The 21444-nt window shown below is 31.4% G+C and overlaps 2 protein-coding genes across 3 annotated transcripts; one reads left to right on the forward strand and one right to left on the reverse strand.

Annotated features, from left to right (window-relative positions):
- Positions 1–1022: 1022 nt before the first annotated feature.
- Pex3 (peroxin 3) lies at positions 1023–4130 on the forward strand. The gene is made up of 5 exons (XM_066398391.1): positions 1023–1261; positions 1818–2068; positions 2238–2444; positions 3061–3240; positions 3700–4130. The coding sequence occupies exons 1-5, from the start codon at positions 1183–1185 to the stop codon at positions 4024–4026; spliced, it is 1044 nt and encodes a 347-aa protein (XP_066254488.1). The 5' UTR covers positions 1023–1182; the 3' UTR covers positions 4027–4130.
- A 520-nt stretch (positions 4131–4650) lies between these two features.
- Positions 4651–21433, reverse strand: Socs36E (Suppressor of cytokine signaling at 36E). 2 transcript variants are annotated; one of them, XM_066398194.1, is made up of 7 exons: positions 21176–21433; positions 10654–10917; positions 10362–10601; positions 9920–10115; positions 9571–9741; positions 9334–9512; positions 4651–8486 (listed from the first exon to the last, which is right to left on the reverse strand). In XM_066398194.1, exons 2-7 carry the CDS (start codon positions 10856–10858, stop codon positions 8008–8010), a joined length of 1470 nt encoding a protein of 489 aa, XP_066254291.1. In that variant the 5' UTR covers positions 10859–10917; positions 21176–21433; the 3' UTR covers positions 4651–8007. The 2 variants fall into 2 exon arrangements, with proteins under 2 accessions (XP_066254291.1, XP_066254292.1); XM_066398195.1 differs by having other exon boundaries at positions 9571–9738; positions 21176–21432.
- Between the last annotated feature and the right edge of the window lie 11 nt (positions 21434–21444).

A 21444-nucleotide genomic window follows, 5' to 3' on the forward strand; every position in this document is an offset into this window, starting at 1 on the left:
CGCAAATTCCATAATAAAAATATCACAAATAGTGGTGACAAATTCATTTGAATCGATCAAAAACAATATAAGGAGCATATATTACACCTGTCGTATATTCAACATAATAGTGAGTCGTAGTGAATTTCTTATTGTACTTAAACATAACGACGTCTTTGAAAATACTTCAAAAATAATTTAATTTCGATTTTAAATTTAATTTAATTACATTAACGATTATATCGACAATTTCAAATTATATTTTTCTTGTGATGTAAAGAACAAATCACTGCTTTGTTTATAGTTATCCTATTCGGTATTCCATTAATCGACATATTTTTTTATATATTTATATATAATATCGACATATATAATCGATGATAGTATCGATATATATATATATAATCGATATGTTTTAATCATATATTTTCTAATTTGTCCATCTTCGGTTATGTTCACAATTAACCTATGTTCGCTTGAGCCCTTTGTATACTCTTTAAGGCTTTTTTGCCTGAAAGCATTAACTCTGGTTTACAATCCATTTTTGACCCGTTCACCATAACGTCAAGGACTTTTTCATCTGTGCGTTTTATTAAATTGTATCGTAGAAATTAAAAATTTCGCTAGTATCCCGTTTTCTTCCAATTTTAAAAATTTTCACGTGGTAAACGAAAAGCAAATTGAAGATACTTCCGCGGGCATGAAATTAATTTCATTATACGATCTCCAGGACAGAGGAATCTGTCTTGCAGTTCCGACGCGGCGGGAAATTTCGCCAGCATTACGAACAATGGGAACGGTAACAACGACAACTAAGTCACACGCCTTAAATTAGCAATTAATTTTCTAATCATTTATTAGATACTGGGCAATGGTTTATCTTAACACATAAAAGAGGTTATAGGATTTGCCTTAGATGAAATAATTTGCGTGCAATAATCAAAACTACGCGCCGAATTTGATTTGTCAAATTATCATTTGTCACTTTATCAGCTGATTAAACAATTGTAAGATTTTTTCCTGGATTCTTATTGGATGAGACCCGAACAACATTGTCAGATTAACAATGTTCATGTTAGTTAAGCTCTACAATTAATTTGTTCAGGTAAAAGGTTAATTTATGCTAAATCAATAATTGTGGCAATTCAATGAGCAGGGTCTAGTAAATTGCTTGAACGCCCATATAGACCCGAATTTTAAAAAATGTCTGTGTTTTCAAAAATCAAAGGATTTTTGTCCAGGAACAGGAATAAGTTTGTAATTGGCGGCATTATAGTAGCGGGTAAGTGGAAGTAAAGCAGGAACATTTCATCCAACAACTAAATGACTTGTTGCCCCATAAGCTTCTCTGTAAATTTTCAAACATTTGCCTTAATTTTTTCCACAATACAGAGTGATCCAGTAGTAATATGACGTAGTTCTGCATCTATATATCTGTCTTTTAATATAATTTCGAAGCTTATTTTCCTTTATTACAGGACGTCTAAACCATGTTCAGCTGAATTTATAAACTCCACACTGAATTCAAATTTGCCATTTACTTTAGTACTTAAAGATAAATTTTCATGAATCTAAAATTCGACCATTTATGTAAATCCCTGGATATGCAGTTATCTCTGAGGCCCCTTTAGACTATCATTGAAGCTAATTCAGTTTTAGGTTTTTAATATTAGGGTTTTAAGCAAACCTGTAGTATAGTGACGTTAACCAGTAAAATCAATCAATGAAGACACATAGTCATGTTCATGAATTTTGATTTTTTAAAAATTTATTTTCAAAATTATAAAAATGGATTTACAGTAATTATCAATTAAATACATTACTACTTCTTTTGACAGGTTCAATATTCTTCACAAGGTATGCACAACATAGATTGCGACAATGGCATGAAAAAGAAGCAATAGAACTTATTGAAAGGAACCGCAAACAAAGCCATTTTGAAAGCATAAATCGAACCTGCAACCAGACAGTAATCAATTTATCCACATCTCTGCTTGAAAAACTGTACCAAACTATTAACACCGATGAAACAATTAATAAATTAAAATCAAATCCTGGGAATAAGTTAGAATTGTGGATTTTGCTGAAGGTAAGAAAGTATTTAGTTGCTACAACTACTACCATTTCTTCAAATGATTGAACTATCAAGAATGGAACTGTCATTTCAATTTGTATTTTTATACCCTTACTATTATATTCATATAAATGTAGCAAATCCATGTCTTAGGTTTTTCTTTAGATTAACACTCTTTTTTTAGAATGAATTGTTTACCAAAGCAGGCTGTATTATATACTCCCTAGTGATATTAGTGATAACTTTAAAATTGCAACTAAATATTGTTGGGGGCTATTTATATAAAGATCCAACAAGTGTGCCTGCAGACATTCAGGAAAAATACCTATCACTATGTGAAAGTTTTCTTAATTCTGGTGTTTGTAAATTGGCCAAATTGATTGAAGAAGAGGTAAGGGAATAACGACTAAGCATATTTTCTGTCATTGTTTTAAATGGAAAAGTCATAAGAAGTTGTGTTGCTTAACGATCCCTCAAAAATATTACAAGTATTAGTTTGGTTTGATTTAACCTGGAAATTGAGTCTACAAAAGAGAGAAGTAATTGTTGAATTAATAGAGTGAGAAATAAAATTGTTGTAGGCCATTTTAAACAACTGACTTCTTTTCATTAATTCAATTCTTGAGTTATACCAAACCTAACCAACACTCATAATGTTACTAAGAGTGTTTAATTAAAACATTTTTTTCTTTTAATTGCCATGGACGCTTAATGTTCGCAAACACTTAAACTGAAATTGCAGTGTTCACATGTATAGAAATCAAACTAATATATCAGCATTAAATAAACAGTACATTTATATTTTTTCTATTAAGATGCATGCAAACTGTTATCAAATAAAATCAAACTTTTATTAATTGATATTTTAATGCATATGAAAAATTTATATTTTTGTAGAAAATTTGGAAATTTAAAAATTTTAATTTGGGAATATCATACTTCTTTTGACTTTTCAGTTAGAAGATTAATCAAATATTAAAGATTTAACCAAAAGAAATCCATTTTAGGTTGTAAAGCTATTAGAAAATGTGGACTTTAAGAAACAAATGAAAATAAGTGATTTAGAGGCAATATTTTGGTCATTACAAAGTAGTTTGGGCGCAAGTGATGGTAATCCAGTAAATGAGTTAAAGAACTATATCTTCTCAGATGATCTGCTCTCTGGAGATGGCGTTTATAATAATATGGTAAGCTTGTAATCCACAGCCACCAAAAATGTATTGTTTTCAAACATAAATTTTTGGTGGTGTGATACAAAATTATCTCATCAAAAACAACGCATGAAAATGTTACTATTTCTACTACAAAACTAAAATTGAATAAGGATGAGTGATTTCTGAAAAAAAGTATTTCTTCTCAATCAAATGTGTCTTACAAGAGATTGGTTTAATAGCATAATATACGTACGCGAAACGCGAGTTACATGTGTAGAACATGACGATTCGTCTCTCACACTGGCCAAGTTATGGAAATCTTTATTTATCCAATTTCAAAGAAAAGAGAAATAAAGAAGCAACTTAAGAAAGTGAGAATGGTCTCATTGAGTACTTAACTCCTTTTTGCGAAAAGAGGACTACATTTTTATCTTTTAACCCCATTAACTGTTCAATTAAAAATAAAAAATAATTATAATTCAAATATTTCAGCTTAGAGACACGGCAGACTTACTAGAAAGCGAAGAAGTGAAATTCCTAATAATTCATAACATTAATACAGGCTTCGTACTTCTTGGAGATCAACTTTCCGAATTTTTCAACCAAAGCACACCAAACTTAACGGAGGTAACCCCGAATGGAGAACCAGACCAATTCCAAAATCCTTTTATGAACAAAAAACCTTTAGCTAAAATACTACCTATCTTAAACGGGCTGTTGTCTAAGCAGTCCTTGCCTCACAATTTGATGCAACACCTGATTACAAACGAGAAGTTACAAACATTGTGCGCTAATGTATATGAAAGTTTGTTGGATTAATTTGTTGACTATATAGTGATTGTTTAAGGGTAATATTTATTGTTTTTAAGTTTTTATATGTACATGATCATAATTATATTTGATATATTTGTGCCGTTATCTTTGTACCTGTGCTATTTAATTTTCACCTTTTACCTACAACATTTAGAAAAAAGAATATCTCGAATACTTTGAGCACATGTGATAATGTAAAGGATTTACGCGCGATACTATTTGAAACGTTGAAAAGAAAACCAATTGTTAGAGGTGTGTTAATCCAAAACGGTAAAAAAGTTTTTTCTAAAATAATGTACAGGGATTAAACTTTTATTATTTACAATTGCTCTGTTTAATGAATAGTTTTTTTTAAACTTAGTTTTAGTATAGTGCTTCAGGACGTTATTCCCAAACAAAAAAATAAGCCTCAAATGTATAGAACATTTTTAATAAACAAATGTCACAGTTACTTTCAGGCTATCAATGAGGGACACTGTCAATGTCAATTTTGCAGCGAAATGCAACCTTTCCCGCAAGTTAATATAGAAACAACTAGGTAATACTAATTATAATAAAAATTTAAATTTAAATATGATAAAAAAGAACCTTGACTTCTCCGTCTTTATTTATAATTAAAATAAAAAAGTGTTATCCTCAGTCTGCACGTCTTTATTCACTTTACGGCTATATAAAAATATACAAGAAAATTATATACAAATTTAAATTAACGCGAATTAAAAAAGCTATTTAAATGTTGCCGAAAACCATCTAGAGTATTACAGATTCATACTGATTCGATAGTAATAATTGCCTAGCTAACTGTACAAGTGGTAAAATGCAACCTAGAATTCCATTTATCCAACTCGATTGGCATTCAGATACTTCCTAAGCCACAAAGAGTATTTCAATTGGTTAATAGTTAAAGCTCTAAAATTTTTGCAATATTGAGGCGATCGGTTGGTAGAGAGCAGAAGAACCCAATTAAATGATATGTTGTCAATATTTGAGGATTAATGTAACTAATTAATTCAAAATTACTAGCCTCATTTGTAACAGCGTACTAGGGTCAGATTTTATTTATTGAGAGCAGATATCCAGTTGATTACACTACCGGCCATAGTTTAGTTAAATGAAAATTTCAGTATAAAACTGGAAATTAATTTAGCAACGCTACATACTTTGCACATGGTTACGTTGTCAGTTGAAGGAAAATTATAAGTTTATTCAAAACACTAAACCGTTTTGGTATGATGTGTTCTTGATGGGTAGGTACGTCAATTAAAATAATGTAAATTAGCTCTTAAATAAATTTCAATAAAAAAATTAAGCCGTTAGTTCTGAATAGAAGATAATTAACAGAAACATTGAATGAATGCAAGGAATTTGCTGCGGTCGGGTGCTGATGAGCAATCTAAACTTAAATTATTTCATTGTTTATTTGTCTGATAAGCGCTGTTAATTTTATTCTGTAAAATTCAAAATTCCTGCATAATATGCTTCACCGCTTTAAGTCAACATTACAGTGAAATGCAAGCGATAAAATAAAGGGCTGCTGTTCCCCGAATGGGTGTATTACGATTGTTTTTTCTTTTTTCAAGATTTTTTTCAAATATTTTCATTAGTACGTATATGCAAGAGCTCTTTGGGGTTGGAAATTGCAAGGCTGTTGTTTGCTTAAGTACAGGTGAATTTTAACTTCTATTACTTCCAAGAAGCAGAATCTCTTCCATGTGTGTGAATTTGATGAAATGGAAATAGTGGTCGGACAATATAAATTTCATTCGATCTACAGTAATGGACAAGTATATAGACAAATGAAAATCTCTTTATAAATTTTATATATACGAAATTTTTAATTCTTTGTTGGAAATGTAAATATTATTGCCTTAAATGCAAATATATTTGTAAGGTTTTTCTTTTTTTATAGACAAACATTTTTTTTCCAAAAATTATTAGTTTTTGCTTGGACAAAAGTATATAGACTCCCACTTTGAATTCAATATTTCATGTCTTAACACATTAATCGCTATTAAAATTACAATGCAGAAGTCTTCTAAGATGTCCAGAGGCCCACAAATAAGTTTAGAAATAAAAAAAAGTTATTGAATTTTTTAATAGTGGTATGTGCCAAGCGGATATTTCAAGAAGGTTGGATGTGAAAAGAAGGGCAGTTTGTGCAATAATCCATAAATACGATCAACAGGGCACCACTGAAGTTTCCCCTCGGAATGGTCGACCTAGGAAACATAACGAAAGGACTGTCAGATTAATAAAAACAATTTCACTTCCAGACCCATTCAAAACACCTAGGCAAACAAAAAATGAAATTTCCACCGAAGGAATCCTCAATGTTTTAACTAAAACTATTAGTCGAAGGTAAGATAAATTAAATTTTTTTGCACGTCGTCTTATTGAAAAACTACTCCTTAGGAAAAAGAATAGGAAGACCCAATTAGAATTTACCAGAAAACACTTAGTTGGACTTTCCACGATTGGAAAGGGGTATATTTTTCTGATGAGTCTAAGTTCAATCTAATGGGATCTGATAAAATCAACTACGTTCGACGTCCTTGTGGTAAAAGGATGGATCCCAAGTACATGTTATCCACTTTTAAACATGGAGGAGGATTTCTGATGGTTTGGGGTTGTTTCTCGGAATTTGGGATGGGTTCGTTGCATAGAATTGAAGGCATTATAGATAAATTAGGTATATAAATATACTCAACAATGTCTAGTTGCCTTATATGGAAGACTATATGCTATTACATTCCATATTTCAATACGAAAATGACCCCAAACGTACCTCAAGTTTGGCAAAACAATTTTTGGTCAATGAAAAAATACGGGTTTTGGAGTGGTCACCACTGTCCTCAGATTTAAATCCTATAAAGAATCTGTGGGACCATGTAAATAAACTAATTCGAAGGAGGAACTATAATAACAAGGATGAACTTTGAACACAATTGAAAGAATCCTGGTAAAATATAGACGTGGGTTACATTAACAAACTTCTGGAATCTATGCCAAGAAGATGCCAGGTTATAGTAGATAACAATGGTTATGTAACAAAATATTAGGGGGAAGTTGTTCCAATAAAACGTTTTTCAATTAGTTTAGTTGATTTATCAAGTAAATATTAATAAATTTATGATTTGTCTATATATTTTTGTCCTTCCGATATTATCCAACTAACTTGTATCTTTCACAGTTGATGATATAAGAAGATATACTTTTAAATTTCTACGTATGTTTTGTCATAGAACTTTATAGTTAAACTAAAGTTTTGGTCAAAGTACCTACAGGAAGATTTTTATACAAAACCCGTTTGCTTATATACTTTTGTTCAATACTGTATGTTTGGCAATCAACACCACAATAATTCGCAGTGAACTCTCACATGCACATATGCCTATTAAAAAAATTTTCAACACATATTCCATGCTGAGAAGTAGCAAAGATTTATGAATATTTTTTGATACTTCGTTCTAGCGCAAATCATCTAATTTACTTCTCACACACCTAGAGTAAATAACGCTATTTTACTTTAAATCTCGAATATTTTCTCTGATTACTATGCGTGTTCATGTATACTTTCTAAACTCGCAGAGTATCTTTTACGTAAATTTTTAGCCATTTATGCACATCAAAAATTGGAAGATTATTCCTTTTAATCTGAATCTTAACCAAGCTTGAACAAAAGCTGTTAGATATGCACGTACCTATCTATCAAAAAACAAAGACACCTGAACAACCTAATTCCTATAAAATCCACCGACAGAGAGAAATGAAGAAAACCCTAAGCAATTGTAACTAACGAACATAACCCTCTGACCTAAGAACGAGCCGCCTACAATCCCAAACTGAGCACCTTAAATAAATTGAATACTAATGATATAATACAACAACAAAATAAAAAAACCTAAAAAATATGAAGGACGTAGGGAAAAACACCTTTAAGATCTTTCAACTAAAGCCGAAATGCAGGCAATAAGAGACGTTGCTAGGTCAAGGAGGCACGTTCCGTACTTCCAACCACTGAACATCATCATCAAATCTCTCCACTCGCACCTTTTGCCTGTAATGGTACTCTTTTAGATACGCTTTTAGGGTTTTGGGCAACTGCAAGTGATTTATATTGTCGTACGTCAGTCGATTGACGATAACCGCTCGCGAGAGATGTTGCAAGGAAAATGTGAAATTCCTATGCAACGGCCACGTAAGCATCGGCTCGAAAAACATACAACTGCTCGGATCTTTGTAATGTTCGATCAGCCCGCACACGGTGTCTGAAGTGTATACTCCGGGATCGTGAGAGTCAAAGCTGAATCGGTGGTTCCATTGCTCAATCCGGGCGTGCAAGGAACGGCCATATTTACGGAACGAAACGCTGAAAAGGAATTCTTCCTGGGCGGAATCCCGCAGAAGGAATGTGCCTTCCGGTTTTCCTTCGAGTAAGCGTTCGGCTTCGTAGCGGTCCATTTTACCTGTAATAAAAACGATGGCTAAACAATTTATATTAATTTTGGAGAAAAAAAATTCAAGTTTGGTAAATTATACCGTGATTGTAAATAAGCCCCCCCCAACTCCGTAACACAATAAGTTGAAACTTGGTATAACGTAATAGGAACCTTACAAATATTATATTTTGACGTCAAAATAAAAAAATGACAAATGACAGTTAGCTCTGGTATTAATTTGAAAAATTTTAATGTTCCTTAGGCCATTTGCTGTTACATACAACAGAATGTGATGAAAAACGGACTATGGCAAAAATTAAAAAAGTCATGTTATGTTTTGGTTTGAATGGTTAATTTAAATTAATTTTTTAAGTTGCGCCTCGATTTGTTTTTGTTCACATTTCTTTAGAGTATGACAACCTTCAAAACTCTTAAAACTTCAGTTATAGCAAATTCTGTTAGTACAGTCAATCCAGAACTAAGCAGAAAGGCCATTATTTAGTTGGAAAGTACTATTAGTGTTATATTACGCCATAACTCGACACGGTTTCCTATGAAGGCGCAGCCGGGAGTTTTCTAGGAGCGGTGGAACTGCACACTATTCTTGGCTAAAATTAACTGAGAATAATAATATCAAGACTTTCACCACTCTAAGAATAATTGAGGGTGAGGCGTTATTTCCTAACCAAATAAAACAAAATAATTCATTTGCATTATTATCCAGAACATGTTAACACTATTACTGTTACGTATTTACGGTATTCTTGGAACGCACATTTGAGAATTCTAACAAATCAGCTTTTTGTGATAATCACAGTTTTATAAATGCGCTATACCTGCCACGAAAATACTTCTATTATCAATTATTACTCACCCCAATAAAAACTACAATTTGTGATGTTTAACAGATCAGGCACGAGGCAGTGAATAAAGTCAACCTGAGTATGGCAGCCCGTGATTGAATCCAAGGGACAGGACCTGAGTTGGACGTGATTTTGAAATAAGGCTCGTAGCGATTCGACATTTAAATCGGGGGGGCAAACCAACTGTAACCTATAAGTAATCGACATGAACTTCGGAAGAGTAATGTTTTGTAAGTTTGAATGGATACCTCCTCGGCGGGGCATGAGATTGTCCGTTTTCCAAGTCGGAGTCCGAACACAACAATTGCCATCTTCTCACCGAACGGAAATTGGCGGGGGGATCCACGCCTTGCTCTATCTCTCGAGCTCTTGCTAACCGGGCGGCTTCGTCACAGTCTTCGTGAATCATTCGCATCCTACTTAAAGCATTTAATCAGACACTCAAAATCTTAAGGCCAAACAATGCTATAAGACACAATAATATAATTCACCTCAGCTATTCTAGAATTAAATAAATCCTATATAAAACAATTTAGCTCAAGATGCAATTAATTTGAAAGTTTAAATTTTATACTGAGAATACACATTATTACTCACCAAGGAGTATCAGCGAAAGGTGCGGTGATAAGAACTCCGGATGGCGTTCCATTTCCACTCAAGGCGGTGCCATAAATTCCTCTAACACCTTCGGCTTGTTCCACCTGAACGTGCGGTACTTCGGGATTGGCCACGGCATTTTGTGGGACGGGTTGAACTGTGTTGTCGTCGTTGGTCGGATTCGCGCTTGTCGCTTCTGCAAGTAATAAAAACTATAATTATGTAAAAGAAAGGGTTAAGTATGTCTGGTCAATTATATTTAGATGTATTTATGAAATTTCCATAAACACAAATATTGTTGAATATGAACTCGTATTTTGCAAATAACTCCAAGGTTAAATATTGCCAAGAGCACAGTACATACTTATTGATCGCTTCAAATTAAAAACACTTAAGGATGTAATTGGTAATGCGAGTTATTAGTAAGTGACTGATAACTTACCCTCCGTCTCAGAAGGCGGGATTTCTTCCACAATATTGCTTGACTGCGCAGCGCTAGTTTCCTCTCTACTAGCTAGAGATAACGAAGAACCATTGTCTTCATCTACACCTTTAAAACAAGTGCATCTGCAACACGACCTACTATCCGGCCCGGAAGACACCATTTCGGATTCCTTCTTGCCCGTACAATTGAATTTAATACTCCATTTGGCGGATTTCTTAACTAAATTAAAACAAACGCCTGAAAAAGTGTTCGCTTAATAAATTTCATTTGCAAATTTGTAACACCCTACTATTAGAATTGGAACTCTGATTGGACTGTGACGCCTTTTTGCTCCTTTTGGCATTGAACTGCAAAGACCTGCCTTTGCGCAGATTTAGGAAGCTGATTTTGCTGCGTTTCTCTTTAGCTTGGGCAGACTCGGAATAGCTGCATTCGCTCTCTTGGGAGAGATCAGTTCTACTACAGGAACACTTGTTTTGGTGATCCGGCTCCATTTGTGGTGGTATCTCTAACCCAGATATACAATAGAACCACGCGGCTGTTACATTATGACCTGTAAAGTCAGTACTTCAAATAAAAATAATCAGAATTAGACTCCTATTAAAAATTCATACCTCGTTAACCGTGAAAACGAAAACAACAAATATTTCCCAGAATTGAATAACGACTAAAACATCTTTAACAAAAACGTGTATATATACAAAAACATAATAGCTTAATTAACTGCCGACCTTTCGTTTTGGAACTCTCAATAAAGACTGACGCTATTTGAGAGATATAACAGGATAATAATGAATGGGTCTATATCTAAAGTGTTTATGAATGAACCGAATGGGTTTAGTACCACAGGAATCAATTAGGTTTTACTATTGCAATAAGGTTTATCGGAATATTTATCTTGTTTGCTTATGCTAGTCGTTTATTATGAACGGATGCTCCGATAACAGAAACAGGTTTGTATTGAGAAAAACTTATGTAATAGAATCACTTTAGGTGATGCAAATTAATGACGGTTGGGTTTTTTGCCAATGTCTTTGTCGTTAGACGATAAATTAATAATGGTTGGAAATTAAAAAATATCGAAATTAAATGTTGATAAAGTTAAACGAAAACGGGTGAGAAAGGTTAACGAGCTACTAAAAATGAATGATATAAAAAACCTGTATTCCATTAAATTTTTCAATCTTCACTCACGAATCATAAAATAAACACTTAATAGTTAATTCTCTATTTGGTTGAATTTAATATTTATCTACAGTTTGGTTTGAATTAATATTAATGAAATATATACATATCTAGATTATTAAAAAAAATCATTTAATTCGTCTCTGAATATGTTAAGACATTACATACATAACAACTCATAAAAGAGATAATGCTCTTGTTGTTCAACCTGCCAATTCTTTCCAAGAACATTAATTTAGCGAATAAAAATGAAAGCGCGTAGTCATGTTAGCATTAATTTAAATTTACACATAACTATTTTAACGCACATGGCAATTAGTATATGTATATAGAACACAGAGACAAAGCTAACAATAAAAATAAATATAATTTGGGCTTTCTTTTAGGAAAGGAAGACATGAACACTTTATTTGAAGACAAGACTGAATGAGGTAAAAATTCAAAAAAATAGATAACAATAATATTCATGTGGTAATCAGAATCAGAATAGAGTAGTGCTAAGAACTCCATGAATCGAAGCAAAATGGCACCAAAGTGCAAAACAAATTAATGAAATAACTGACACTTTAATTAGTATAATTCCCTTTCTCAGCGACATCAATTAATACGTCAAAATATATTTTTGGGCTTATTTGTTTTCATGCACATCAACTAGGACCGAAAAATCGACTCAAAAATCTATAGGGCGATTTGAACGGATTTATTTTGGTGACTGCTTAACACCAAAAACCATGTTCTTTGATCTCTTAGAACACTATACGGCGGTAAATGGTGGTCACTTTGGTTCGGGTTAGCTTCGACATAAATTAATGATTTAAGTAATAAATGGAATCCTAAAGAAAAAATCTAAAGGGTTTAACTCTGACGACGATGCCGGCCACTTTATAGTCCACGTCTTCCCTAACCAAAATTAGGTTAAATATCATACAACACAAAACACCTTTAAACTACCTACAGATAATAAAGTGATATGATCGATATTGGGTATGGGATTTAGAAATGATTTCACACAAGATATTTCAATTTAATCTTGCTTTTATTTAATAGCAGTCAGAAGGCACGTTTGTGTTAACGTCACAGAGACTTCTAACGTACTATACAGGGTGTCCCGGAAAATGTGGGCATGCTTTGGGATACCTAAACAGGGTGTCAAAATAACGTGATAAGTTCCTATAAAAATTTTTTTTACAAACCTTCCCTACCAAGATATAGGCTAGGGAGAAACTTTTTGCAAAGAATTATGTTTCATTCCGATGAAATAAGAAACAATGCTGGGATTTTGTAGCGGATGAAACAATCCCCAATTCGTCGTGCGCGAATATTAGACTACAATGAGCCTATGTTGAACCCACTTCTAAAGTTTTTAATTAAATAATTAAATTATCAATTCTTCATTTCGATTTCGAAAAGGTTTAATTTAATTAAAATTAATTTAACTAATAGGCGTTTTCTGGAAAACGATTCATTTTATCGATGTCAAACAAAAGTTTTTTTTTTAGTTTAAGCTTCAAGCCATCCAAAAATATTTTTCTTATATCTTTATCATACAGGGTGTTAAAAATATGAGTATTAATATGTACAAACTAGTCGGTTCTTGGCGAACTCAAACAACAAAATGGGTTTCAAAGATGCTACTTTAAGGGGCCTTAACTAGTATCTATCATATTAAAAAAATTATCAAATTATATCAAGTACTTTAAAAGTTATTTAATAAAAAATTATTTTTAGGAACGTCTTTTAGAGGCCCATATCTTGGTAAGAAGGGTCTATAGAAATTTTTTTTATAGAAACTTGTCGTGTTATTTTGACACCCTGTATATGTGATTAGCAAATTTATCACCACTCTATATTTCGGAACCAATACTGCAGGCGCTCTTTGATTTATCACCTCGGTCATCTGGTTTTCACATGAGGAAAAGATAAACTTTCAAGTGGTCAAAAATAAAGAAAGAACGTTTTTCACTTGTTTCTGTATAATAGAGAAAGAAACATATATTAAATAAACTTGACTCTTCTGGACAGTAAATTAAAAGAAGACATAAAGATTATTGAATTTTGGACGTGATTGATTTTTACCAGAAATTCAACAATCCAAATAAATCATTTTGTCCTTGAAAATTTATAAAACTATCAAGTTTTATTACAGGTAATGCTATATAAAATTTCCAAAATTGTCCCCAAAATTGAATTTAAAAAAAGTGGATGGTTAAAGAAATAACTTATGATATTTAATCTGTTATATGAATATTCATACAGTGAAATTTTACAATTCACACACATACACTCCAATCATATCAAGTACTTTTAAGAATATCAAAAACGGATCAAAAGGATTATTTGTAGGCACATTTGTGTCATGTTGATGAACTAATACACTAGTCTAAAAAGTTTGGAACTATGAATGTCCAAAGTACAAAATTTGTGACGCATGAAAATCTTCCCAACTAAAGCAAATTCATTCAGCTCAATATAATCTTTTACACATACCTACATGAAAAAACAAACAAAATCCGATTAGCACATAAAAAAGTAGATCTCATTGGCAGGCCAAAAACGAGTTAGTAATTTCAAATCTCACCGCAAAAAAGTGAAAATAAATATGCAAATGAATTATTAAGAGTGTCGTTACCTACGTGGTATGTAACTTATATAGTTATCTATGAATTTGAATTTTACGATAAACATTTATTTTTCACATCGGTTTAATATTTGCCTTTGCCATTTCCAATGTTATTGTATATGTAAATATGTCTTTTTGGTAGGTATACCTAAGGATCAACTAAGCGCGAATAACACAGTAATAAAAATAAACAATAGATAAAACCCGAATCTAAATATTTGTAAATAAGTAAGTCATTTCCGATGTGAAAAATTGCTCTTTTCGACTGTAAAAAGGCACAAGAAATATAGCAAATTATATACAGGAGACCTATTATATTAGAAAAAAAGGTTTTCTAAAATTATGTAGGCAATTTTAAGTAGGTATTTTCTCTAAAATACAAGTCTCATATCTTTATCTCATTTTAACTACTTTTGCGATAACGTAGCCTACAATTTTTCAGGTATTGTCAGTCTGTATGTAATCCCTTTTCAGAGCAGTTATTTATTGTTATATTATGTTTTCTTGCTATAAGTTACAAGTTACAAATTCGTACTTACCTATGGGTATCTAGATTCTGAATCACTACATAATACGCATATACAGGATGTCTTTTTTTTCAACTAAGCCAAAATCAAAATAACGTACTGCACAAAGTAATTAATTACGAATATGGTTTAGGTAGTGCATTTCAATTGGTCGTCACAGAAATGTTTAATTAAAATGCACACTATTCCTGAAAATACCTCGTATTTTTTTAACATTTCATAGAATCCAGAGCAATAATGATATGTAACATATAACAGGTAATCACCCTTATAATGAAACACTCATGTTACAATACACGGAAATTATTATGATACATAGAAATTTTAGTAAGCCTACTTGCGACAGACCGTTTTTATACTAAGCGACGCTTAGGCTCATACTCAAATGAGCGTGACTTCTATTCAAATGTAATATTATAGGAGCCACTCAATTAGTATGAATACTCTGACGTCTTTTTATTGTATTAAATTTTGAACTTTACTTGAGATTTTTAGGGCCAAATTTCTGCTCCATTCTAGGGGTTAATAGGACTTTAAAAATACTAAATTACCTTTAGAAATATTATAAAAACCGGTTAGGTACTTTGGTCTATAAACTTGAAGAAAAAAAAACCAAAATGGAATAAGGTAAAAAAACGCCCTTTAAGGCTGTATGTAAAAAGTGTCCTGTTTTTTTGTAGCAGAACTTTATTTGCGTGTTCTACACCTAAAACCAGTCTTACTTATCTATATGTATAAACTATATTTGAAAAACGCTTTGTTGCCGAAATACAGGTTATTCAAAATTCAGATTTTTAAAAATTTATTTCACCACTGCTTCATTTTTTGGGATATCAAGTTATAATTTTGTACGTATATCACTCTTTTAACTCAAGACAATCGTAATTCGCAAACTGTCGACAATTAGTACAGAGCGCTAGCTTTGTGGTGGTCAAGGTTCGTTTTACTCATCCCAAACTCTTTCTGCGGTCACCACTGTGTCTCTATTTTCTCTATTTTCCGAAGTTTGAACTCATTATTTAATTTAAAAAGTCTTTCTTCTCACAGTATTTCCGCATCAGTCATCGGTTTTCAGTTATTTGCAAAAGTATCTAAGAATGCACATGATACTCCTGTAAGAAGAGCACATGCTTTTGAATTTCCAAATACGTAAAAAATTATAGAAAAAATATTATATTTTTAATAACGTAATGGAATTAGAAAAATCACCCAATTTTTCTGTAATTTGTTACATAATTGAAAATCTAAATTGGAAAACACATGAAGTATATGCATTTCTCGTGAGGAAGTCACGTGCATTCCTAGATAATTTTGCAAATAACTTCAAGCGGTGACAAATACAGGAACAATACATTCGGCAAAAAACTTCCATTTTAAGTTTTGCAAACTACACGGTCAATGATATCCGTCAAAAAAATTCGAGGTGGTAAAAAGAACTTTTACATCTGAAAAAGTTTCACCCTGTACATTTTAACAACAATTTGTAAATTGTTATCATGTAGATCCTAATAAGTAATGTATATGCAAGATTTCAATTTGATTTCTAACTGTTTGGTCGGCTGATTAGGTTTGAAATTTACCGCATACCTAATAAAACCTGACATTAACAGAATTTCTAATAACGCTCATTTTCTAAATTTTTAAATTAGAATAATTTACATGTAATAATATCGATCCAGAACTCACCCACAAATAAAATGAACACTTACACTAATATTTACTTGCTTTTACGTTTTTTGATTTGTATTCCTCTCTAGTCCCATTTTTTAAACATGTATACAATGTCGGATTTCTGGTAAAAATAAATCTCTTCCAGAATTCAACAAACTTTTTGTCTTCTTCTAATTTACTGTCTGGAAGCGTTAAGTTTATTAAATTTATGACTATTTTTCTATTATACAAAAAGAAGTGAAAAACGTTCTTTCTTTATTTTTGACCACTTGAAAGTTTATCTTTTCCTCATGTGAAAATCAGATAGCTGAGTTGATAAATCAAAAAGTGTCTGCAATATTGGTTTGTAAGTATAGAGTGGTGGTAAATTTACTAATCATTAATAGTTTTGTTGGAAGTCTGTGTAACGGTAACACGGACGTGCCTTCTAACTGCGATTAAATAAAAGCAAAATTAAATTGAATATATCTTGTGTAAAATCATCTAAACCTCATATCCAATAGTATGAAATCCTCGTTTCACAATAGAAATACCGTAATTTATTAAGCATATTTTGGTAAATAGGCTTTTGACGTTCAACAATTTTAAATAATCTCAATTTATTTTGAAGCTCGAATGCCGGATTAAAGAAAATATACGATATTTCACTTTACACTGGGTATGAATCCAAACCATTCTTATAATATATAATTTTAGATAAACAACCTTGCAAATTTTTAATAAATCAACGCAGAAACAGGATATAGGTGAAAATGGAAGAATGGTCTGCTGATTTTTGTAAATTGTACAGTTTTGCAGAGAAGCATGGTGTTTTTGAAAAAATTGCCAGACAAAATTATTTTTGAACGAATTTAAAAAATGTGTTCTTTTTTATCTAACTAGTGCATTACTATGTGAGAATACATAGCAAGGAACAAAAACAGAAAATAAATAATCAACTAAAAAAGCACATCAGTGAAAAAATGAAAAAGAAAAATTATTAAGAAAAAGCATATCTATAAGGTGAGCACTATTCTTCTCAAAACTTCTTAGATTGGTACCGAATTGTCTATCTTCCCTAAAAAAATATATCAAAGCTGTTTCAGCGACAGTGTCGTAAAGAAATACACAATATACTATAAATCAAGACAGCATTATAACTAATTACTGTTAGTAGTATGTATTATTATAATCTCTCAATGAGAAAAAGTCAACAATTTTGAAACAAAAAAAAACAAAAAAAATCCATCGCAAAACACAAAAACACTATACGGCCCAGCTGCACCCTGTATAATCTTCCAAAACAGGTGTTGCTGGAACTATGAAAATAATATGGTATGTTCAAACGTATGCGCAGTGCTATTTTGTAGACTATAAATAGTAAAACAACCTAAATAACACGTACCCATAATAATACTTTTTTTGATCAAACGATTTCAATATAAATAAACAAGAATAAAAATATTATTATAAAACACTCACGGTTGTGAATGAGCTCTTGGAACAGTAAAGACACAAATGGGCTTAAGTTCTATGATTAAATAATGATGTCTTCATTGCGCCGATTTATATGGCCAACAAGTCTCAACTTGCTTAATGATTCAAATTGAGGGAAAGTAAAGCGATGATAAAGGAACAGCATGCGGTTATTTTGTCAAACGTAGATAAGAACCAACTAATTATGTAAATATTGCATGATAAACCTGTTTAAAAAAAATTGTTTGCTACTTTTTTGAAATTAATATTGATTGTTTTATTTGAAAGATAATTAACTGTTAACTAATGTTCGCCTACATTGCCAACATGGTGCTACAAATTACTAAAAGCTACCTAGGTACTCAAAATTTATATATGCAAACAAGTCATAAGACTTGATAAGACTTAGCACTTTATAAGGCGGTGGCTCCATTGAGGACCTTCGAAGGGTAATAACTGCATACTTGACTATAATTGTATTAATTTATTTTATTGATTTTATCACCAACTGATTAAAGCAAGGAGCATTTTTAGCAAAGCATCAACATATTCCATTACGACATTAACTTTTTGTTATTTTTCTGAGATTCAGACTCAAATTAGATTTCTAATTTGGGCTAATTTTCAAAAGAAATAAATTTAGATAAATATATGTATATTAAAAAATCAGAAAAAAACTCCATTTGTTAGACATAAATAAGCTATTCTGACATTTAAGTCCTTAATAAATTAACAAATATTGCACTTTAATATAATATATTAGTTACATTTATTCTTTTTTTAAATATTAATGTAGATTCATTTAAATTTTATTTAAGTTTCAATAAAACTTTTTTTATGAATAATAACCATTAAAAGCACTTAAAAACAGCAGCGAGCAAAATCTGAAACAGTTCTGTTAAAGGTTTTCTTTAAAATCAGCAGTAACAAGTGCTACATTGATTCTTTGCTTGTTGAAAATGCTACCTTATGCTATAGTTTTAGTTTTTTGTTTATGTCAAAGAAAAATATTAACGGAAGATTGGCTGCTTTTATGTTGAGAATTCAGCAGCTAAAAGCAGAGTTGTGAAAATATTTAAAAAAAGATATTTTAAAGATTAAAGTGTTTAGACAAAAAGTATCTACAGTGTGTCCAGGTTAAGGATTTAACACTTTCGTAAAACCTTTAGTTCTTAATCGATTTTGACGTTTTTTTTTTGTTAATTAGATATTCAAAATGCGCATTTGTCTAGTGGATACGATCCCTCTTTACCCATAATCATAACCAATTGCGTGCATTTTTATGGGATCAAATTTCGGAAAATAGTATTAGGGTTTTTTTGGGATAAAAACGAAAACAGATTCTTAATTAGAATGACCTAAAACTTACCTGTTCCGATTTTCATTTTTCTACTGTACAGGATTTTCGAGAAAATCAATAAAACATGTTTTTTACGTAAACAAATTTTAAAATTGGCAAAAAAATTTATTTTAACAATAATTAACTAAATTTTGGTATTTTCAATTAACCCCCCAAATTCTTGTATACATTTTTCAATACGTCGACGATTATTTCTCAGTACTTTACTTAGTTGTTGTGGAGTTATGCTCTGACAAGCTTCTCTACTAGTAATACGAGCACAAAACGTAAGATTTTTTTTATTCCAGAATACAAGTTGTTGAAGAACATTGCAATTTTGTTCTTTCAATTATGCCAAAGTGTTTTAAACATTAGACAGATATTTTTAATTCATTACTTTGCTTCCTTTTTCCTTTGCTACCTGCAATATATGCGGTATCCACAAGTTAAGTGTGCTGTGAAAACGAACAATATATTGCTATGGTTACGAACTGTTAGGTACTAACTGTTGGTTTCCTGTTCGTAACATAATCAATTTCACAGAAGTAAAAAGTTCGAAAAATGTCTTATTCGCTGCAAGAAAAAGTAGAAATAATAAGATTAGTTGGTTTCGTTTGGGGAACAATAAAAAATAAAGTTTATGCCACAAGACTCTGGACCCGAGAAGAGCTTTGTGCGCGTATTAGAGAGACTTGTCAGAGCATAACTCCACAACAACTAAGTAAAGTACTGAGAAATAATCGTCGACGTATTGAAAAATGTATACAAGAATTTGGGGGGTTAATTGAAAATACCAAAATTTAGTTAATTATTGTTAAAATAATTTTTTTTGCCAATTTTAAAATTTGTTTACGTAAAAAACATGTTTTATTGTTTTTCTCAAAAATCCTGTACAGTAGAAAAATGAAAATCGGAACAGGTAAGTTTTAGGTCATTTTAATTAAGAATCTGTTTTCGTTTTTATCCCAAAAAAAGCCCTAATAGATTTTCCAAAATTTGATCCCATAAAAATGCATGCAATTGGTTATGATTATGGGTAAAGAGGGATCGTATCCACTAGACGAATGCGCATTTTGAATATCTAATTAACAAAAAAAAAAAACGTCAAAATCGATTAAGAACTAAAGGTTTTACGAAAGTGTTAAATCCTTAACCTGGACACACTGTATATACAATTGAAAATATCATAGATTTCACATTGTTTCTTGATTAAAATTAAGGTGCTTTGTTCCTCTTGCAAAGAAGACCACAAATAATTGCTTTTAGTGAAAAAATGTAGATAAAATCACAATTATTAATTATTTAAATCAGCATAAAGAAGCGCATCTGATAGAATAATAATATGCAGAGAGTCACATACAGTGTACCGTTTGGTGTACCATTATTTAAATTAAAATTTTATATTATATCTGATATTAAATCATCTATAAGAATATTCTTAAATTCTATGTGTATCAATGTACAAAATGGCTATTTTCAATTTGTTTAATAAATTACATGATTCAAAAAAACCATTATCCTACTTGAAAATTCGTATTAAAGCTGAATTACTTGTGTTACTAGTTTTTGAAAAAGACTAATATGTTCTGTGCCATCACATTATTCATGTGATTGATATGAATTAAACATTGAGCTGTACTGACTGCACTTGGTGCTATGGAACTTACTGCTCGGCTGTAAACAAAGTTTAAACGGTTGGTCTGATTTCAATTAAGCTGGATAATCATAAGCTAACTAATCAAGGGGAACAATATAGGAGGCGACGAGATGCCAGTCATAGTAGATTCCATACAATTAAAGAAAATTAGCACAAAAGAAAAATTCCTGACTTCTTCATCCACAGTAAGTCAATGAACTCACAGTTCTCCTTTAATGGGCTTATTGTTCCTTAAATAAGTCTCCTGGCACAGTTATTTTAGAGATTAAACTAGACAAGGAATTCTCGGAAATCGAAATAATTAATGAAATTCTATTTTCAAAATAAGACTATCAAAACAAATTACGTCAGACATACCTTACAGTGGGTTGGGCATCCCTCTGGGCTTCTCTTCCTTAGGACTACTTTGCAAAATACACTGCACTACTGGCTTCCCCAATTAGTCGTCTCATTTAATTTACCTTATTTATTAATGTATATGTTCTAATTTCAGATTTCAGTCTTCAATATTCTTAATGAAGAAACCCGTAATTTCATGTTTTTGGTACGACAGTCGATAGTAGCGAGTAGATATGAGTAGTAGTAAAATGATACAAAATGTATGAATAAAAATAGCACTGAAATAG

Source organism: Euwallacea similis, chromosome 17, assembly GCF_039881205.1.
Source record: "Euwallacea similis isolate ESF13 chromosome 17, ESF131.1, whole genome shotgun sequence".
In the NCBI taxonomy this organism is placed as follows: Eukaryota; Metazoa; Arthropoda; class Insecta; order Coleoptera; family Curculionidae; genus Euwallacea; species Euwallacea similis.

Coding starts and splice junctions, on each gene's coding strand:
- Pex3 (XM_066398391.1), top strand. CDS start 1,183: ATGTCTGTGTTTTCAAAAATCAAAGGATTTTTGTCCAGGAACAGGAAT. Junction 1,262..1,817: donor TGGCGGCATTATAGTAGCGG/GTAAGTGGAAGT, acceptor TTCTTTTGACAG/GTTCAATATTCTTCACAAGG. Junction 2,445..3,060: donor CCAAATTGATTGAAGAAGAG/GTAAGGGAATAA, acceptor AATCCATTTTAG/GTTGTAAAGCTATTAGAAAA.
- Socs36E (XM_066398194.1), bottom strand. CDS start 10,858: ATGGAGCCGGATCACCAAAACAAGTGTTCCTGTAGTAGAACTGATCTC. Junction 10,116..10,361: donor CCCGCCTTCTGAGACGGAGG/GTAAGTTATCAG, acceptor TATTACTTGCAG/AAGCGACAAGCGCGAATCCG. Junction 8,487..9,333: donor AAATTGTAGTTTTTATTGGG/GTGAGTAATAAT, acceptor TTTTTATTACAG/GTAAAATGGACCGCTACGAA.